At 40.7% G+C, this 22,082-nt stretch overlaps 1 protein-coding gene across 4 annotated transcripts; it reads right to left on the bottom strand.

Moving 5' to 3' along the window:
• Positions 1-695: 695 nt before the first annotated feature.
• tbx20 (T-box transcription factor 20) lies at positions 696-7,164 on the bottom strand. 4 transcript variants are annotated; one of them, XM_027005265.2, is made up of 9 exons: positions 6,771-7,164; positions 5,342-5,576; positions 4,747-4,911; positions 4,300-4,408; positions 3,491-3,649; positions 3,102-3,178; positions 1,975-2,046; positions 1,479-1,591; positions 696-1,261 (listed from the first exon to the last, which is right to left on the bottom strand). In XM_027005265.2, exons 1-9 carry the CDS (start codon positions 6,895-6,897, stop codon positions 921-923), a joined length of 1,398 nt encoding a protein of 465 aa, XP_026861066.1. In that variant the 5' UTR covers positions 6,898-7,164; the 3' UTR covers positions 696-920. The 4 variants fall into 4 exon arrangements, with proteins under 4 accessions (XP_026861066.1, XP_026861067.1, XP_026861068.1 ...); XM_027005266.2 differs by lacking the exon at positions 1,975-2,046 and having other exon boundaries at positions 1,479-1,594; positions 6,771-7,162; XM_027005267.2 differs by lacking the exon at positions 1,975-2,046 and having other exon boundaries at positions 6,771-7,161.
• Between the last annotated feature and the right edge of the window lie 14,918 nt (positions 7,165-22,082).

Genomic DNA, 22,082 nt, shown 5'->3' with positions numbered 1-22,082 from the left:
ACTGTTATACTGGCCAGAGGGTTAGCCAGTATTTAACAACCACAACAGAACAGATCTAGCACAACAATTGAGTACTGCTGTTTTGCTAGCTATGATATTAAAGTCACCTCGTTTAGCTTGGCTGCTTCACACTTTACACGTAAGAGGATGCTTATTAGAGCAGAGCGATGGCATTGTCAGTCAGGCTGGGATTGATATTCTGATGCACAGACAGCGTTTGATCTCAGTTACCTCCTATTCAATACAATAACGTCCAGACAATATAGCGCCCTCTGGTGTCTGAGGTTCGGAGAGGAAGACGGTGCTGCATTCCGGTGTTCAAATCACCAGCGATATCCTCTAGGAACAGGGCTGCAATAGTCATCGCCGACAGTCTGTGCCATGCTAAGTGGGTTGTGGTTACCCCTTGCTTGGTTATGTTCCTCTCATAAAGATCAGGAAAATGAATCAGGAGCAGAGAGGATAGATGCACAGGTGAACACAGCTCTGTAGTGTCCCTGTAACAGAGTCCGTCACCAACATCATGCTTGAGATTGCTGGTTTACATTTGCAACTTTGATCTTGTGTCCACTTTTTATTATTTTTTTACATTTTTTTTTTCCTCCGGTAATTGGCAGCAATCAAGAGCACCTCCGGATCGTTGAACAGTATAATGTAAGTCTTTATTATTTACATGTGGACAAAAGGGTTTCTTCCTCAAACATAAGAAGATAAAGAGATGGCTGGGACTGTGTGTGTGTGTGTGTGTGTGTGTGTGTGTGTGTGTGTGTGTGTGTGTGTGTGTGTGTGGTGTGTGTGTGTATGTGTGTGTTTGTGTGTGTGTGTCTGAAAGAAACAGCGTGTTCGCATGAATATTTGTTGCGTGTCTGCATATGCTCACAGCACTGTAGATTTCATTACATTGCCATCTTGTGTTGGAATCATACGAAGGGAGTCATGACGGTGGAGGAGTGTCGCAGGCCCTGGATGGCGGCATAGGGACCCTGCTGGAAGTAGTGGTGGTAGCGTGGCATGTGGAAAGAGGGGAAGGTGGGGCCAGTGCCCTGCATGGATCCTGCTAGGGCCGAGGGGGCCAGTGGCACACCCAACCGCCCATAGGGGGGCAGAGAGCCCTGGATGGGGTGGGCCAAGGGGCTTGCCAGCGTGCTACTGCTGCTGCCAATGGCTGACAGAGACTGGGGGTGCTGGAACCCTGAGAACCCTGAGGTAGTGGTGACCCAGGAGCTCAGCGAGAGGTTGTCTGAAGCTGTGAATGCAGAGCCTAGAAAGAAATGGGAAATGGAGACTTGCATTTAGCCTTAGGCATCACACAGATTCCTGTCAGAAGAGGGTGTGGTTTGTGGTGCGTTCTGTAGGATGTGGTAGGAAAGCGTTGGGCCTCACTGCTGTCTCAGTGCTATCTGTAGTATTTGGTGTTTTGCTGTCTCAGTGGGATGTGAAGTGTGTGGTATGTGGTGTGGTGGTACTGGGCTCCTCACCCCTGCTATGTGTTGAGTGGCCTTCCTCACCCAGAGACTCCTCCTCCCCCGAGTACGTCCGAATGGGGGAACGCGCATATGAGTGCTTATGGATTAGATTCTCAACACTTTCCCTGCAGTAAAATCAAAAGAGTTTCCTAAAGTCTCTCTGCATGTGTGTGTTTATATATATATATATATATATATATATATATATATATATATATATATATATATATATATATATATATATATATATATTATATATATATTATATATATATATATATATATATATATATATATATATATAAAAACCTCTATATATAAACCTCTGCAGCCAACACATAGGAGTGCGTATATATATATATATATATATATATATATATATTCATTCATTCTTCTGTTCTGATGGGTGTAATGAGAATTAGCATTTTCAAACACAAGCTTGTCATTATCAAATCAAAGCACCACTGAGGTGGGAAGTGCATATTTCTGCCAATCACAGTGATTCGCACCAGTCAGATTCAACCCACTCCACAGTGAAATTGTGCTGGATCCAGCATTCCTTGCAGACCTCATAGAGGTTTCTGAAAACACAATTGTAAAAGCAGAAGGAACTCAGTGGCCCTGTGCGTTTAAGCTTTTAGTCAACATATTTACGCAGCTACCCAGTCATAATGCCCGGTAATGGTACACATCCCTAAAAATCTCCCAGTATGCTTTGATGTATTTAACCCGGCCTAACACGCAGGCGTGTGTGAACACACAGTGGGTGCATATAGAGCAGCGTGTCTGCTGGGTCTGCGGTAAGTGCATTAGCCTGTGTTAGACTGGCCTTCTCAGACAGGCCGGGATGGGAGAAGAGTGGTCTGAATCACAAGAGCCATGCGTCCGCATTACACTCCCAATTTAGTTAGGGAAGTGCAATATCTGTCAGCGGCGCAATACAAATCTGTGTGTTTTTATCTGTGCGGTTGCACGCGTACAGGGGCTTCGCAGCGCTGCAACGTGGGTGGCTGGCTTCAATCACTCACCGGCCCCAATCGAATTATGCTGTGTTTTAGTGCACTGCCTGACTCCAGACTAATGCGATTTCTGCAGCTCCCTGAAGATCAATTGATCAGATCTAATTCACAGCCCTTCCAAAGAGAGAGACAGAGAGAGGGAGAAGGGAAGGGAGAGAGGGAGGAACGAGATGTGTTTTTGTTTGTCTGGGGTTTTTTCTGGCAGTCATCCTTTGACTTTAGGTTGTCAGGTCGGAAGGGAAATTGCTTGTTTGTTGGGGTTATTTGAATGTTGATATAGGCATAACTGGAAATGGCCATTTAAAGACTGACCTTTTGTCAGATCTAATGAGATTCTCAGCTGTTTTGTCTATGTTTGCCAGGCCAAAAGATAGAACCCTGTGTTTTGATTACAGCAGTAAATCTAGACATGATTGAATTATTTGTTATTGTAAGAATTCGCAAGAGCTATAAAGACAAAATAGGTAGCAGATATGAATAATCATTGTTCATCCAACCATAGAGGGGAAAGGACCTGTGACTGCGTCACTGGAGTGTTTCCTCCAACCATCGCAAATAAACACACGGTGGAGTTTATGAAAATCAAGTACTGTTGCGCATCATAGCTTTTTCAGTACCTCTCAATGTCTGTGAGTCTGGACGAGTCTCTGAAGCCCTTAGCAAAGGGGTTACTGTCGATCTTCAGTTTGGTAATCTGCAACACCACGGGAGGACAACATTAGTCTCATTCTTTCTATCCCTCTCTGTCTCATCCTCCCTCTTCTAGTAATCTTTTCAGACTAAACACCAGACCGAGACTCCGCCATTTCTGTACTAACGCTGTCTCCCACGAATCATCTAGAGCCAAATTTACAAAAGGGACATGAGATTATTTATGAGGAAACACAACTGCTATAAACTAACAATAGATACTTAAGCTAAGGGACCTTTTAAATCGCATGAATCCCTTCTTATCAGAAACAGCCTAGATGTAAAGATGTGCTTGAGCGGCAGCTGCCCCACTTACGAGCTGGTTCTGGTAGGCTGTAACCGCGGTGAACACTGTTTCAGTGAAGACGAAAGTGCGAAACTCCTCGGACTTCAGGTTGAGTAGCGAGGCCGTGTGGTCTTTCTTCTTGATTATGTGGACTCGAGGCTGGTACTTGTGCATTGAGTTGAGAATTATCTGTTGGGTGAAACAGAGACGCAGTGCTTACTAAACGTGAATTTAAGACCGACCATACTAACAAACTATAATCTGTAGCTAAAGGCATATATTCAGTAGAATTATTCTAATGTTTTTATTTTCTCACCAGGCTATCTTTTAGAGATTGAAATAAAAAGTTCACCAATTACCATTAGCGTAACATTTTTTTCAAAGAAGTTCTAAATTTAATAAGGGCAGGCACAACGTACTTTACAAGTTTTTAAGCAATATATTTGTTTTTATTTGGGCTATATATTTTAGAGTAACCTATATTTTATGTTAATTAAACGCCATGTTTAGCTGATACTACGATTAGAGCGACAAACAGAATCATTAAAAGAGTTTAATCGTAAAAATTGGAATTTAAGCAGTCTTCTTTATTTATAACAGGTAAATGTCAGCGTTCGTTGTTCTTATTAATACATATTTTAAATATATTTCGGAATTCCACAGAATTATGATCTTTAACACTAAATGTACGCATTTTACGAAGAGAACATGGAGTCCATTTTCACTTTGAATATTTGCAGAATATTTAAATATTTACTGAGCGAATTTCGATGTAATATTTTGTGACTTGCTTATACAATGAAAACCCAGTTAGAGGGAAAACAAAACCATTGTCGTACGTGTCCATGCTGGTCCAATTCGTTGTTAGTAAGCTTTACTTTCTCGAAGGAAACCATTTGCTTCAGCAATTGTTCTCCAGTAAATGGCGAGTCAGGGTGGACATACAGTCTGCAGCATAAAACGATCAAATCAAATCAGTGAATGACAGTTAAGATGTAGTGCACATTGTATGTTTAACAATATTTACATTTGATCCCATAACCTACAGTTGGACTCCATATTAAGGTGTACTGTACTCAAAATGTACTGTAAAAATGACATCAAAAAGTGCCCAGGTGAAGGTACCAAGAAAGAATGATAAAACCCCGCTCCATCTGAACTGTGAATTGTATACACTCGCATTCATCCATGGCCGAACAAGCTAACAACCGCTGATCAAGGCTGAAACATCCCCTCCCCACCACACAAACACACACGGACACGCGCATATAGTGTGCATCACGAACCTTGCAGGCAAAGGAGGGTCTGCCTTCCCTGCTACAAGCCAGGAGGATCTGTGGTAAGCATAACGATATCTCTTGTTGTCCACAGGAACAATATCCATTAGTACTATGTATTTGGCGTCGGGGTCCACCCCGGAAAATGACACGCGGATGGTAGGAAACATTCTTCTGTTGACAGAAATGATTTGTGTCAAAGAATAAATCTTAACCAAATCTAACACAAAACTAAATGAAATGCATAAATCATTTGCTCATAAATTGCTAGTTTAAATTAATGTTCCATTTATTCTAAAATACAAGCTGTCCTCGGCTTAAAACAAGCAGTCCTACTGATGGTGTATTGTTCATATTCGGATAGATTCCGATTTTAAAAAACGACGAATCTTGATCACTGTTATGAATACGACATAATTTTCGTATTTCTTCGAAATAAGCAGTTCTAAATAATGACATACGTAAGATTAATAAAATCTATACGTATCCTACTTTTAAATCCCGAACGTAAATAAGACAAAAATAAAAAATAAAAAACGAAAGAAAAAGCTCAAATAAAAGGCAGTAAGCGAGAAAAAAATAAAAAATAAAGAGAACTCCTTACCTTCCAGATTTTGTAATGATCATTTCCGTGCCAAGCTCGTGAAACTTGTCCCAGAGCTCTTTGGTTTCCAGACTGCTGGAGATTTTGGCCATCTCCTCGCTGGGTACTCCGGGCGTGGTGGGGATCAGAGGTTCCGTGCACACCGCAGGCGCGCCGCTGCTGAACTCTCCGTGTGTCTCCAGGGAAGGCAAGTCACCCAAACTCTGGTTGCATGACGATTTCTCTACAAATTGTTCTTAGATTCAGAGAAAATGACAGACAATTCAAAACACATTACTTTTCAAATTATAAGATGCTTTTAATATACCAGGGGGAAAAAAAATTAATCTAAAATCCCCAAAAGAAGAAAAAACTTAAAGGACTATCTTAAAGGTGGTTTTCTCTACTCGTTTAAATGAACAACCTTCATATCTACTATTACTATCCTAAGAATTAGTCTATTTTGTTAGGCTATTCTTCATTACAATTTTAATTAGCACTAGATATTTGCATTGTACTTCCACACCATTAACCATATAATGAAACATCCCAATGAAATCGTTATTATACTTTTTTTAGAGAATAATTGAATTTCAAAAGATTTCTGACGAATACAGTCTGACATTATTACATTGTTGAACTGACCGTAACGAAATGTTACGAAAAGAAACGGTACAGATACTAGGACTAACCGATATAGAATAATTAGATATAGATATTAAGTTGAACACAATCGTCCGTCATTCCTATTCTTTTAAGCCTGACAATTAATCGAAATAATGCAATGCTCAAAAATTGTAACGATTTTGATATAATTGGGGATTCATTTTCTTTGTACACGAGACCGTTTAGGCCTAAATAGTAAATTTCAGTTAGTGCTGTACGACCCCTAACCCACTTGAATAATTCCGCAGGATTATTCTTGTTTTTAGTCAAATCTAGAGTCTTGATAATAAAACCATAATAAAACCAAATATATAGGCCTATATTATTACACAATAAACATATTGCACACTATACGACATAAAATATACGACACCAGTGACGTTTATGTGTAGAATATTTGATTCTAGTCCACAGATACACACAAGACTACGATTACCAATTATTGTAAGATACATAGCACCAGGTTCACAAATCACTTGCGAAAATGAAGTGGTCTTCCAGATTTACATCTTTTATATCTTTCAACCTTTTTGCTCAATTTTGTTGCATAAAAAGCTCCCAAAGAAGAAAATAATGGCCATATTCAAGTCTTTATATCAAGTTTTCAATCCACACTAAGGTCGCATAATGCATAATTAAACAAACAACACGCTATACAGAGTAAGAGTGCGTAGTTTTTTTGTATTACTTTATACCACAGTGCTATCATTGCAGACTTACACCCTACGTTTTGATGTCAAAGACGAGGTCAAAGACGAGTACAGACGTGCATCCCTGCGCTTACCCAGCGGTTTGATGGTGTTCTCTTCTGTTTCCTTGTCCTTTGTTTTCCCACTTGACATTAGGGCAGCTATCGAAAACGCATTCGCCCTTGATGAGAGCTGGGGCTTCGGAGAAGAAGTATACTCCATGGCAAGCTGTTCAAATGATCTCTTACTAGTCCTTTGTCCGTCAAAACTACAACCCAAGACGTGCTTTTCCTTGTCTTCTTGATGGTTTTAGGTAGAACCAACGGTCTTGTTACCACACTACTGTCTATTACAAGCTTTGTCTTGTCTCCACAACTGATGTAACATTTTGCTCATGTTCCATTTACTCTTAGCTGCTTGGTCAATGACAGTGTCTTCATTGTAAGCGCCAGACACTTGCATTCTCCTTAACTTCAGAAGACCCTCCGTCGACGATGGCGACGACCAATGGCTGTGTTGCAATTACGTCACTGGACCGACATCACTGCCCACTGTAAAGTCTTTTAAAAACGTTTCCTGCGTGAACTCAAGAAATCCGTCAAAAAGCAAGGACAATTAATCTGAATTTCACACTTTATATCTGTCCGCACAGCTTATTTTCTCTATTTAAAAATACATATCTGCGAGAAATAATTGTTTCTGAAAAATTTTATATTCGAAATATTATTCTCGAAATATATACATGAATATGGAAAATAATTTAAATAATGTCCTCTTATTTTATTCGAGTTAAGGTGAGGGTTATTTTTCTTTATTTTTCTTGTACACACGAAGCTATGCAGTAGAATCATCGAGAGTCAACTCTGAGTTCTCATCTGAGCCTAACTGGGTCTGTGCGAGCGCAACAGTTTCGCTTCATAAAGCAGGCGATTTTATATATTTACATGTTTGTTCTAAAACAATCCAATATCTGTATGCACACATTTGTGGTTCATATTTATTTAAGATACTGAAAATTGCCTTGTCCATCTGAACTCTCTTGGGTTATCAGGTAGAAAATTTGCTACAAATTAAAAGGCTTCACTATAGTCTGAAGGCACTCAGCTACGCTTATCTAGGAAAAAATAGCTATATGAGAGGAACAGAAATAAAGGAAAGTGATTGAACTGTCTGCAAATGACACTGAATATTTCCTTGTAGACCCATGGTTAGCCCATAAAATATATTACTACTACTACGACTACTATTAATAATAATAATAATAATAATAATAATAATACAATAATTTGTTGATTTTATTTAGTATTACTTTTTTTTACATCTATTCGTTTTTATTTGGTATCAACAGTAACAGACTACTACTGCTGTTTATAATAATAATAATAATAATAATAATAATAATAATAATAATAATAATAATGCATTTTTCTATTATCTCACTGGATTTTGACTTTGATTACAACATTTGATTTTGTCGGTTATTTTTCTTGTTCTCCTTTTGAGCAGTCGAGCAGAAGGTAAATCTAGACGTCACCTCAACCGTACTCTTTCTTCTTAGAAAAAGACATTTGCAGCAGAGTTTAGATTCCAAATCTGGCGTGATTATCTACTTCGAAGCGTTTGCATTCAAATTCGAAATTAGAGTCGTCAGCCCTAGTTGTATTTTGTACAGCTCTCATCTATTTTCTACCAGTTTACCAAAAAAGGTCTTACTTCACACGACGTTAAGTCTATAGTAAAAACGAATATAACTTTGAATGAAACAGGCCTGCTTGTTTTGACGTTAGCATAAGACCTATAAACACGTCCTCTGTTTATAATGCTGACCGCAAAACTTATCTTGAACCTACTTGAGTGTCACCACTCTGTTGTCTGTCGCGCTCTGCTGGCACACGTGGCCGTGTATAAATATTAAATAAAAACGCTGACTGCCGGTTTTTTTATTTTTTTTTTGCAGGTTAAGAAATCACCTCCTGTGGTCAATGTCACTCTCTGGAGAGACAGACGCAAAAACAAGAGCTTGGAGGTCCACAGCGTTTTAAACCCATTAGGCGACACTGAAATGCAAATCCAATGCTGTAGATATATTATCGGAGACCTGGGTGACCAAATTAGATTCCGTGCAATTGCCAGTGGATAATTTGCTAAAAGCTTTCCCACTTAGCGTAACTCCATACTGAATATTATTCACACTTTGGGGCCTGGTGAGGGGGCGGCAAAAGATATCTCTTAAGGACAAGACAATCCCCGGAACTCTGTCTACCTGAAAAGGGTGCTCTCACTTGCATTTTGTAAATGGTAGTAGAGAGGCGGACAGCGGAATTCTTTACATTCGACATACAACCTGTTGGACTGTAGGCTATACTTGTAATAGGCATTTTAAGCCATAGGTAACGAAAATTGTGTTGTAATATATATGGATTGCATTGCAACAAAACATTAGTGGCAACCTGTTAAATTCTCGGAAGTGATTAACCTGATCGATTGCGCCTGTAAGCCGACTTTGACAACACTTTATTAAGGTGCAAAGCGGCTTCCGAAAGCCTGTGTCTCCTTATACAGGTTGACTGGGTATGCTGCAGATTAAATCATTTCCAGTTAACACATTTCCTACGCCTCTAGGTCTTGCACACCAGAAAGTTAGAAAATTATAAATTCTTTTCTTAAACAAATGTCAAAAACAATTAATTTAACGAGCCTATAGATTATAATTTAAATAAGATTATCTTGGTTTAATGAAAAATCATTTTATTTCTTGTTACAACTTTATTTTCTACAATAACACCCACGATACACTGCAAGATATTTTACGTTTGACTCGCCTTTTTAATCGAATTATGGGTAGCTTCAGTGCGAGGGGAAAAAGTAGGTTACCACGTGCCTTAAACTTGGAGGCGTCATTAGCCCGTTTGTTTCGCTACCCCTTTTTCCTTTAATAAACGAATCTATGCAACCGCCAAGTCCAGAATTAAACATCAAGTCTAAATAGGAAGTTACCAATAAAATATGTTAATAAAGAGATTATCCTCCATTAACTATTGCTATACTCAATTTAAGCTCATTACTATGGTTTCAACTCTTTATGATAAACCAATTCCAATTGATTTGTCATATGTGCAAATGTCCAGGACAATCATACATTTAAATGCATGTGGTGAGGCTCAGGTAATTGTAATTGTAATGTCACTTCTGTAAAACTCATTATATATAAAGAAACAAAGGCACTTTACAAAATGCTATATATGCTGAATACCTCAATGTGGCTATTCAACTAGAACATAAATAAATAATAAATATGCAAGTGTGTAGTGATATTTCCATTTTATCTGTGTGTTTATCTGATAAATTGCATTTTTGGAAAATTTTGCTCAAAGAGTCTTTTCAAGAACACATTATTATTATAACACCTTTTATTTAAACAGTACAGTAAAGTCTTGCAGGTTCTAGGTTTGTTTCTTATTGTTTTACACACAGATCAAATTGCAAATGCTGAATTCAAGTTTATTTATTTGTACTAATTGTAAACATCTCTTCAAAAAAAAAATTGTGATTGTACCAGATAGCAGAGCAGTAAGTGCCTGTTTACATCAGAAAACAGCAGAGAGGAGAGGGATGAGCAGAACACCTTCCTCCCACTCCCAATCCACGAGGAGGAGGGTGCTCAGTGGAGCGGTGCGCCCGCCCGCCTGAGGAGTATGCAGAACGCAGGAGCCGTCACCTCTATCACCCCACTCATATGACTAATTAGACATGCTCCATGCTGCGCGCCTCCTTTTGATGCTGATCCTTGGTGCTAATTATCACATTCATCGTGAGGGACAGTGAGGTTAAGTTCAAATCCACTAACCACCGACCCCCACAGCCCACCACAACATGCCTCACCACTGGCATGGGGGCGGGGCTCAAGGGCAATGAGTGTGAATGACTGTGGTAGAAAAGGAAGAAGGGCAGCCCGGGAGCGTTGCCGGGTGTGTTGAAGGATACTGGAAGGTGAGAGGGAGCGTCAGGGATGTTGAAAATATTTGGCAGTTGTTGGGCGGGGGTCTGGGGAAGCTTGGTGTGGCTGTTGCACAGTGTTTGTAAAAGTGTGGAGAGGTGCTGGGTGTGTCACAGTCCCTCAGGTTAAGATTATTAAGGGCTTAAACCTGAGCTAGTCACCCGATTTTCACACAATCTGGGTAGAATGTAGCCCTGCTTGACATGAAGGTCAAAGCCTGCAGCATCTCACAGCCTCAGAAGCCTCAGCTCACAAGACAGACTACTGCTAGAGAGAGAAGCAGAGAGGGAGAGAGTGACTAAAGGTCATTAGTCTTCAGTGAGTGAGTGAGAATGTGTTGGAGTGAAGCACATGCTCTGTTTAACACAGGGTGCAGGGCACCACTAACTGTGATAGATGAGGTTTGCTTTGGGCTGCTGCTGACTGGTGACCTCTGACCTTCCCCAGTTCTAATGCCCTGATGTTAAACTGTTAGGCTCCTGGTTGTGTCAGTAAGCCTCAAACTTGCATTAATGAATCTTTAGTCATATTATATCTTTAGTCATATTTAGTCATATTTAGTGTGCATTTTCAGAAGAACCAACAAAATTCTTAATATTTTAAAAAGTATTATTTTAGGGCTATTGGAGACAGTTGACAGTTGATAGTTTAACAATATTTCACAGTGCTTGTGGAAATTTACTACATTTTATTACAAAACATGTTCCTGAGTTTTAAATAGCTTGTGTTCTTTTTCCACCAGATTGCGAGGTGTAGCTTAGCCAGAGATACTTGATCAGAGCAGAGGATTTTTATTTTAGGGTTTTTTCGGTAGGTCTTCTGCAGTTTCTTATATGTCAAAGGAGATGTGCTGAATGAAGGAATGAGCTATGGGGTTTTCTATAGAATGCTAGCTGTAGTTGTTGTTCCATCACTGACTTTAGAGTTGTTCTGGAAGCACTATTTATTCTCTGGTCAGAGTGCTCTCATAGAACACCCTGTAGCCATGTCCATCAGAGATCTCTTTCTAAGTGTGCATGCGTCTATATGTCTATGCATGCGCGTGTGTGTATGTGCCTCTATATATCTATGTGTGTATGTCTGTTTGCATGTGTGTGCATCTGTTTGTGTCTATATATCTGTGTGTGTGTGTGTGTGTGTGCGTATGGGACAGAGTGAAGAGGCAGACTGAGATAACAACCTTGGCATCTCTGCTCTCATTTTGATCTTGTAGGTCATACTGCATTGCCTGAGCCAAGCGCCAACCTTTAAAAGTTCTCATCAGAGACCTCCCATTGCCTTGCAAATTCTTCTCTCCCTGTCTCTCTCTCACGCTCACTGTATCTCTTTCTTTTTCTCTAACTTGGTCTGGTGTTTGTTGGGACACTGCAGGAAAAGAATGCTGCATTCTGCTTGCACTCCTCCCAATACCCGTTTGTCTGTCCCTACATGTCTATCAGACATTCTCCTGTTCAAACAAGTGTAAAATCTCTAAATGGGTATGTTTGACTTTGCCGTGCCCATGAATAATAGAAGAACCAGTGGTTAAGAACTGGATTGATGTGGTCGAGCAGAACAGGAGGAATAGGCCCATCTTGGCCCATGGGAGCAGGGTGTGACAGACGGGAAGGGCAGCTCTGTGAAAACCTCTTTGCAGCATTGCATGGCCCAAGCCAAGGTTTTAGCAACAATGTTACAGTGCTAAAAGCTTATAAGAGTGCAGAAACTGCCTCTCCTAGCACCAGCCGGGCAGCCATGGAGGTGCTGCTCTGCATGGAACATGACTTTAACGGGCACTTTAACTGTGTTATTGCCTCAAGGGCCACCCTGTCTGTCTCTGGTGGATCTTCAGCAGTGATCACCTCTGAGTCTGGCAAATATGGACGTTTTTTTTGACAGATTCTAAGCTGTACTGCTCCATGTTCTTTTATTACCTTCACCTCTGGCTCAGAGCTGAGGGTATAACTTTAAGACTTTCACTCACACATTGACTAAGACCTAACAGAACTGTTGATTTGATTTTTGTTTTACAATCCAAGTTTCCACAGACTGATTAAATATAGAAGATAGCATTTAATGCTATAAGCAGAAATGGCCAGCTTTTTCATATTCACTTTTATTCTGCTTTACTTTAATGTAGATTTCTCTTCATTTTAGATTCCCTGTAGTTTTACTCATCACTATTGATGTTTCAGTACATTGCCAGTGCAGTTTATATTGACCTGCTGACAGCGTTTTGTTGAGTCAAGAAGCTCTTTCTTCCCTCACAGTCCATTTTTCTTCCATTTTATGGTCTTGTGTTAAATAATTACAGAAAAATTCTTTAATTGCAATATACTGCCACCACTAATCATGATAATAAATGCTGTTTTCTGTGGAGTGTGATATGCGAGGGGCTGTGCTGCATTGGGTGGCTGGGGAAGAGGAGATGAGTTTAGGGGGAGGGGGAGGGGGGTGGGACCTCCTCCTCGGCAGGAAAGCAGGGCCGCTCTCAGCCAGCTTAGCCCAACGCTCTGCATGCGCTAGGAGCCTGTTTGGCAGAGCTCAGTTACACATCTCCCCAAATCCACCTCTACCAGGCCCCTCATTTGTTTCCCCCTTATCTTCGACGTCTTTCCCACTTTTTCTCCCTCCCCCAGCCCCCCTCCCCTCCTTAGGATAATGTGGCTAACGGTCTGTTAAAGCTAGTGGAGAACAGTGGGGAAAGCTGAGTTTATTCGTGTAGATTCATGAGAACCGACTCCAGCTGGCTTTCAATAGGAATATCAGCATTCCTGGTCAAAGTATACGTTTAACCTGTAGCCTCAGACACAGCTGTTCAGGAACTGAAAGCTCCAGAAACCGCAGGACTACATATGAGATTATTATTTCTCTGGATCTGGACCCTTTCAGCATTGCCTTTGCTTCCTTTATGATGCTGAATTTTTTTAACTAAATTTGACAATCCAAATAAACGTTTTATGACTTGTAGTAATTTTATGGTTTGTGGTTTGTATTTTTAAATATAATGCCTATCCACCAAATTCATTCCTAATTCCTAAATATTTATAAAATAAATTTGTGCTTCATAAATTAAAATAATTCTATTCATAATACATCAATTCTGTCTTAAATCCACATCATTTAAATTCACAACATTTAAATCAAATATTAATTATTGACACTCAGATTTTTTTTTACTGAGTATTTTTTTTATGGAGTAAAACTTCAGAATCCTAAAACATACATAAAACATTGCATCCATGCAGTGCTGAGTGTGTGTGTGGTGAGAGGGTGATGGAGAGGGAAGCTGGGAAGTGGACAAAGCCTTCTCCCTCATCGCCTAAGTGTCTATTTCTGCAGTCAGACACCCCTCAGGGGCCTACTATCACTCCAATAATGCTGAGACAGACATAGTAGTGGAAGAGCTGATCATGGATTCGCCTGAGGATATTGTGTGTACAATGGTTTGAGCCCTGTCTTTCTGAAATTCCCCTGGTGAGTGGTGGAAATCCTTCTGATTAGGGAGTTTGCTTCTGATTTACAGGGTAGCTGGAATGTGGAGCTGGGGGTGTGGTTTGGGGGTAGATGAAAATGAGGTTTAGAGAGGTAGACACAAGTGGCAGGGGGTGATGAGGGTAATGGATAGGTACGGACGGACTTCCTCGTGCCTCCACTGATGCGTAAAATCTTGCTGAAATTAGTTACCGTGACGACAGCCTTCAAGAGCTTTCATCTAGTGCAGCAAGAGGCCAGCAGTGGGTCTCACCCCAATACCCACTCACCCCTTTGCCTCCAAACCTCTCGTAATGCTCCGCCTCCCCCCATTCCATTGCACTGCTGTAGTCCATTACCACTGCTGCCTAGAGGGCAGGTAGCACCAAGCTGTTAGCTGTTCTCACGGCAACCCCAGGGCCACTTGTTCGGGTGTTAAACACAGTGGCTGCATTAGCAGCTCATAAAGGTGCTAAAGTAAAATGGCCTTGTGTCGAACTGTGTGGTCTCTGCAGATTCCTCTTATCCTCCTCCATACGTGGAGCAGTGATTACAGACACAGCTCTCTGCACCTGTGACTATACACAACTGCTGGGTTTTGGCCCCCTTACTGAAGCATTTTCCTAATGTACCTTTAGTAAAACACACACTGCATCTGAACTGTGTACGTCATTGTGTAGCATTGCATAGAACAAGTTTACAAGGTTGTAAATCATTCATATAAAAGTTTATTATTTAATAATGTTTAGTAATATATTAAAGAATTATTTTTAATTATTCAATAATTATAAGCAAGGGCTTGACCAACCCATTTCTAACGTACAAATTTCCTGAGTACTCAACTAAAAGATCGTCTAATGTCCAACAACCTATTTGTGTCTGAGTTCAGAGCATAGTACTGACCATAGTACCTATCATGGTAGTGAATTGGACCTACTTAGTGTTATGAATTATTTCTTGGTTTCAACAGATTCTGTTATGTTAAACATTCTTGTACTCCTGGCTAAGAATATGCAAAAACGTATTAATGCTAAACCTGAAGCCATACTAAAATATTCCATGAAGAAGATGAGTCAATCTATACCGACAATGCCATATTCTTTTACTTACTTCCTTCCTCCCCACATTGGGAATTGCTGTCATTTTCGATTGCACTTTGTAATTTAACGCATCGTTACATTAAAACCTCAATAAAACAGCATAAATTCATCTTAAGAACATTGCCAAATATGTGCATCCCTTCCCAGTCCATAACAGACCCTAAACTAGTTATGAAACGATTACCGTTTTCACTGTAAACCACGGTAAAAATTCCCGACGGTTAATATTACCATTTTACATTTTAATTAATATTAAAAATGTAGCTGATAAGTGCGGTTTGGAAAAACTCACGTTAAATACTGTCCAGCATCAACTAACGTTAAGTCTCCCAGCATGCAGCATGGTTTTGTTTTGTGTCATTGAAAACTTGCCAGTAATTTAAACTTGTAAGCTTTCAATGTTACCCACTCTTGGGGGGGGGGGGGGGAGGGGGGGGGAGAGAGAACACTACAGGTTGTCACGTTGTCAATGATGTAATGGAGGCAGTGTTTTCGCCTCATAACATTGTTTAGACCAATTTATTTTCTTATTCTATATAGATTTTCCAGAGTAAGTATGATGTGACCTCCATGTTTGAAGTTCTGCTATGAAGTCTTGGCAATTGGAGCGTACTTTCCTGTCGGGGGAACTGAACGTTGGAGTACACTGCTATTTAATTTGACCCATCTTTCTATTTTGAAACGGCCTACAAATACGCCTATTATACCAAGTCTTTTAGAAAACAACATGCACAAGCAAACTCGACTTTACGCTTCATTTGCGATGAAAAACGGATCATTAGCGTCCACATTCGGAAATTCACATCTCATCTGCAGACGTATTTGTAGACTATTCGCCTAGGGAATTGCACACGACACGTTATGTAGTTTAGTCACACAACCAAGGTATTGTTTTTCATTTAAAATACAGTAATCGTAGAATTGGTTGTAAAATTGTTCCATCAGGAGAAACACTGTACTCTTCTGTATTTTTATCAGTTGTGCTTATTGCAATTACTATGATGGTCTTCTTAACACTCATTTGTACTTTGTCATGTAAAACAAACGAATCCAAAAACAGAGTCAAGGAACACAGAAACGCTGCTTATTCAATGGACCCGCTCGGTAGGCTCTAGAAAACAGCCGCAATGCCTCACAAAGTTATAAAACATAAACCGAGATTTTATAAGGCAGAGAAATGAGTAGCAGGTGGATCTAAGTAGTACTCTTTGGATTATGATTACGATAAATCCGTTTGATTGGATGATTACTAATTGGGGCTGTTAACCTGACTCCCTTTGGGATTCTGGGAAGTCGAGTTTGGGACCAGGGTGCTAGGGCTACAGGGCCAGAGGGCTGCGTGACATAGTTCTTTAAGTTAGTTCTTCAAAAAAATCGTTCATTTAAAAGCTGAAGGAACTTCATAATGCTAAAAATAGTTCTATGGCACTGTTAAAAAAAACAAAACAAAAAACAGATGAAAACCTTTCTCTTCCAGAATGGTTTTTCTCTGATATAATCTCTTCCTAAACCTTAAAAATATGTTGTAGCATTAAATCAAACATTGGCTGTGTCCTTTATTATATATTTAATATTCATTTTGTGCTTTATATTTGTGTTTTGCTTTACATTTTTTATAATATTGTATTTCCTTGAAAAGCACCTTTTAAGCAAAATTCAAAATTTTATTATTATTACTGCATATATATATATATATATATATATATATATATATATATATATATATATATATATATTCTGTGCTGAGGTGAAGCTGTTTTACTTTTGCAGTAGAATAATACTGATGTTTACAGTGTTTCTGCACCAGAGCGGAACACATGGTGAGCTTGTTATTTTGGCTATGAAATCTTGGAGGATCCACCCTGCTAGCCTTCTGAGATATGGGTAACCCTGCTGGCAATGCTATACAACACTTTTTCTTTCCTACCCTGAGATATAGAGGAATTTGTACACTAATTGTGTCCTGATTATGGCCCATTTCCCATTAGTGAGTTTTGCTGGTGTGAATTACCTTCTGGCCTGATGAAAGAGCAGATTGGTAGGTTGATGTGTTTCAGTGTGACTCCTGTCTTTCTGATTCTGTGTTCTCCGTGGGCTGCTATCTCATGTGCATTAGCGAGGTGCTGTACTCAGCTCACACTGGGTTTTCTCAGGAGGGGAGCGAAGGGGGTGAGAGAGCCAGCTAATGGTGCTGACAATTCCTTGGATCATCATATTTGCAGACAGTTAGCATCTCAAGATGCTGCCAGGAAAAACAGATAAGAGGTGAGCTGGTTGCCGGTGTGTGTGTCTGTGTGAGAGAGAGTGTGTGAGTGCGAAAGAGAGAGAGAGAGAGAGAGAGAGAGAGAGAGAGACTGCCATGGGGGTACATGCAGTCTGCAGACGCCCTAGCGTGTGGGACAGTGTCGGCAGATCTGAGGCAGACAGTTGGCGGGTGGATGCTCTAATGGTTCGGCCTTCACAGATCACTGCAGGAAGCAGCCGCCTGGAGCCCCAGGATCTCCTCCACTCTCCTCCCAGCCTGTCAGAGCCCGTGGAGAATGATGGACAGCCCTCTCCATATCACAGAGCATTTCTTATCCAGAGAGGTAATGAGATCAGACCTGACAGCGCCCGGTGACATTCTGCAGTGCCGCAGTGTTATTGGCTAATAAACCCACTCTTTTCTGTGCAGTCAGGACAGGAAATGCATCGTGCAATGCTGTTTCTTTAAGTAGCATGCCACAGTGATCTTGGTAGATGGCCTTATGGTATGACAGAGACAAACGCACACACACACATGCACATTCAATCAGTGTATAAATAGCAGAATACAGGAACCATCTTTAATAATACAGTTAACATAAAATTCATATGTGTAAGCTGAAGATCCCTCTTATAAATGCTCTATTAAGAAACAAGATGGTTAAGGCTTCTGGTCTTGTGGGAATTAATAAATGTAGATTCTGAGTCACTGAAAATTATTTTCGATTCTTTCTCCTGTTTTCTCAGTGTTAGACCATATCATAAGCCTGATACTATTCCCTTGCCCAGTATCATAAAATAATGCTTTTTGGAAAAGAGATCATAGTGGGAGAATTTAAAAGTCATGTTCTCACTCTCTCCCTGTCTCTCTCCTCTGTCATTTGTGTTATCAGTATTTTTGGGATGTGGCCTGAGGTCTGGTGTAGAGACATGGAGCACCCCCCCACCCACCCGCCTGGAGCCATCGGGGGCTGATAAGGTGGGTTCCAGGCTGACCCAGGAGACAGGCCTATCTGAATCCTGTGGGTAAAACGATGACACGTTCCACACTGAGCCAGACACACAGACAGACAGACATGCCAGTGCTGCCTCACATAGCAGGACATCGAAGAAGAGGGCAGTGGACATGGATGGATCCACTATCGTTTCCAAATGATGGTAGTTATTCAAGCGATGTTTCAAAGAACCCACTTGAATCTTTTCTCCTTTATGAAAACTCAAGCCTATAGTATAAGGATAGTCAGTTGATTAGTTTCTTAGTTTCCTTTCGGTGATACAGTAGAGGGGTGTCTCCTTGTGATAGCATCTCAACATAATGTTGCTTTTTTCTGCACAAAACTTTTGTTCAGCTGAACCACTGAGCCCAAACTTTCATTCTAACAATAATAAAGCATAATGACAACTCACAGCTCAGAGTCCCTTTGTGCAAAGGCAGCGTGGCCAACAGACATTCACATCTTTGTTTCTCACACGTTCCGAGCTACAATGGCTCTAATACGCTTGCCAAGTGACACAACACAGGAAGATGACAACTGAACAACACTGGCTGAGACAATATGTGTTTACTCTTGTCTGCTGAGCTGGGTGTTTGTTAGGGAGAGAGTGTGGGTGGTCAGTATGTGTGAGTGTTTGTGTGTGTGTGTACATGTATGTGTGTGCATGTAGAAAGTGTTGTCTTTGGTTTAGGGTGGAAGTCAATTGTAAGTCACCTCCCAGCTCCCATAAAGTCTACATGGGTATATGTAAACACACAAAAAACCTCATCATTATAGGCAGATGTGTTACCATGGCATTGGCCTTCCTTTACAGTAAGACCTGTTATGGCATCAACTTTCATTACAGTAACATCTATTACCATGGTATTAGCCTCTTGTTACAGTAACATCTTTTATACAGCACAGTCATTGCTGTGTATAAACTACTGCTCTGAACAAAAAGCAGTACTTCTCTCTGCCCAGTATTGGCCTTTGAAGTGGCATGTGAACGTCTGTCCAAATTTGCCCTGTTGCAGTGGTTGTCTGTGTGTATGCTATTGGACACCGAGCAGGGCCATCCTACTTCCTCACACTCTGATAGTGCGGTGTGCATGAGCTGCAGTCCAGTCTCACGAACAGCAAGAGAAGCACTTTACTGATGAGAAACTTTACTTATGAATACGAGGAAGAAAAGCAAAGGGAGAGGAAGGAGAGAGGAACAGCTGATAGAAAGAAAAGTGGAGAGTGAGACAAAGGGAGAGAGAGCTAGAGTGTGGAATTGCGGTGGGTAGGGGCTAGCTGGAGCAGACTGTGATAGGGCTCACTGGGAGGGAGGACGGCCTGATAACAGGGGAGCCAGGCAGGCTGGAGAGGGAAACAGCAGTGCTGATAGCAGGAAACTTTCCTTCACCATACACTCACACTCCATGTCTGGAGTCTATACTCTCAACCTGGAGTCCGCACTCACAACCTATAGCCTACAGTCCCAGCTGGGAGTCCACACTTATAGCCTTGAGTCTAGACTGTTAGCCTAGAGTTCAGGCACACTGTCAGATTGACATATTTTGCCCTCCATCTGATCACGCCATCATGTGTACTCTATGTTTGGCTTAATTAACCTGTGTGTGTGTGTTTGTGTTTGTGTATTGCTTACAGAAATAAGGGGCAAATACATTCTCAGTAAATGATGTAATGTATGTAGTTGTGCAGTGCTTCTGCCTGTAGGAGGCAGTACTGAGTAAGTGCACAGCCGAGAGTTTTTAAAGACCTGTCAGGGCCAATGAGGTCCCATGAATATGAAGACTGGGCAGGGGACAGAGGCAGGGTCAGAATGGAATGGGCGGGGTTAAGGGCACAACTCAGGGAGCCGTTACAATAGCAGGCACTGTCATATCAAGTTCATAAAGTTAATTCAGCAAATTTATGTCTGTGCCCCGAGCATGTTGATGGCCATCGCCACTGGCTCCTCCTCTTCCTGCTCTTTCTTTCCCTTTTACTGGAAGTGGGCCTTTAAAAAATACACCTACATCATTCTTTATTATCCTGAAAACAATCTCCCCATTGTCTCTTCTCCTACTGCTTTCACTGCTGTCGCTCTTTACTTTTACTGCCCAGCTTTGCTTTTCTCCACTGACTGTTTTGTCACTACGGATGAACAAGTACAAACCAATAAACTAAATTAAATCATGTCAGCTGTGCGCCCTAAGCGGGCTGATGTGTGATTAGGGACTGCAGGTCTCCTTATTGCTGTGGGATCCAGTGTGTGGTTGTCTGATCTGATCTGTTATCTCCTCCTTGTGTGTCAGTGCTGGTAGTTAGTGAGAGTTTAGCAGGAGGCACTGCCATTGCCTTAACACACGCACACGTACATGCACACAGCTGGTGCTCTTGATGACGCATGGCCCACTGCAGGTCAGGGGATCAGCTTGGACATTGCATATGAACACAGTACAGGAGAGTGGGAAACTGTAACAATGACTAATTAGTTCACTACCTAAAAGAAATGGCTAACATTAATATCGCTCACCTGAATGTGTGTTCTTAGATGCACTATGTCCTTGGGGTTGGACATCTTGGACGTGGAGGGCATTCTTATATCTGTCTTGCACAACGTGCACACAAACGTTTACATTTAGTAAACATTAAAGATAAGTTTGGGCCTGCATCCATGGATGTTTCTGCCTCGACAGTGTCCATTCTTGAATAGGCTCCATTTCCCTTTGACACCATCTTGCACTCTAACTAGCTAACTAATGTCATGTGTGGCTGTGTGTGATGTTGCAAGAAATCATAATTATCAAGTCTGGTAAGGAAAAATAGTATATGTCTATATATGTGTTTGTTTATTTATTTTGGAATTTCAGTAAAAAAAGAAATTCTACTTTATACCACTACTCATGAAACAAAAGGTAAGTTACTGGAAAAGCTTAATTTTCTTTGAAAATGCGAGCATCAAGCTACTGAAAAACGTGGTTTAAACGCGTTGTAGCTAGCTACTTCCCACCACTGGTAGTTCTCTTACATGCATTATATAGTGCAATGTTATATGCGTTACTGTGTGTCACAGGTAGTGTTGATTAAAGGTGTGTATGATCTACATGCAGGGAAGATAGTCTTTTGTGTTGGACACTAAAAGGTTGTCATATGTTTTCATGGCCTGTAGCACAGTGTGCATTTACTTGAACTAAAGCTACTCTGGTCCTGTTGGCTTCTGGGGTGCTCAGGGTCTGAGCATAACTCAGCATTAAGAACATTTGCAGAGAAGATCCTCTTGTGGAAGGAGTGGTTACACAAGTTATTAGCTACCTTTTATCTTTATGTTGGAGCCAATCAGATTACCTTATCTTTATCTTCCATTTTAATTAATTCATCTTGACTTCATGTAGCCAAAATTTAGTTCCTCTCTAACTGACATTCCCTGATGCTTTCCAAATGATTAATGTATTATACCCTGTAAATGCTATGTACATATCTTGTGAAATGATCTGACCCAGCTGTGGCTGCATCCAGATTCCTTCAGATTATGAGAAAAAAATCTGGTTTTACAATGTCAAGTATTACATCTTTTCTCAGTTGCTTTAATTTACAGAATCACCATTAACATTTGCAAAATGAAAAAGCCTGTAACTTCCTCAGAAT

Source organism: Electrophorus electricus, chromosome 5 (genome assembly GCF_013358815.1).
Source record: "Electrophorus electricus isolate fEleEle1 chromosome 5, fEleEle1.pri, whole genome shotgun sequence".
Lineage (NCBI taxonomy): Eukaryota > Metazoa > Chordata > Actinopteri > Gymnotiformes > Gymnotidae > Electrophorus > Electrophorus electricus.
The sequence above is the reverse complement of the archived record's forward strand: the minus strand, read 5'-3'. Positions and strand labels throughout refer to the sequence as shown.

Excerpts from the sequence above, each read along its gene's own strand:
- tbx20 (XM_027005265.2), bottom strand. The coding sequence starts at position 6,897 with ATGGAGTATACTTCTTCTCCGAAGCCCCAGCTCTCATCAAGGGCGAAT. Across the intron at positions 3,179-3,490 it reads CAGCCTACCAGAACCAGCTC|ATTACCAAACTGAAGATCGA; the intron begins GTAAGTGGGGCA and ends GTGGTGTTGCAG. Across the intron at positions 1,592-1,974 it reads GAGTGGGTTGAATCTGACTG|GGAAAGTGTTGAGAATCTAA; the intron begins GTGCGAATCACT and ends ATTTTACTGCAG.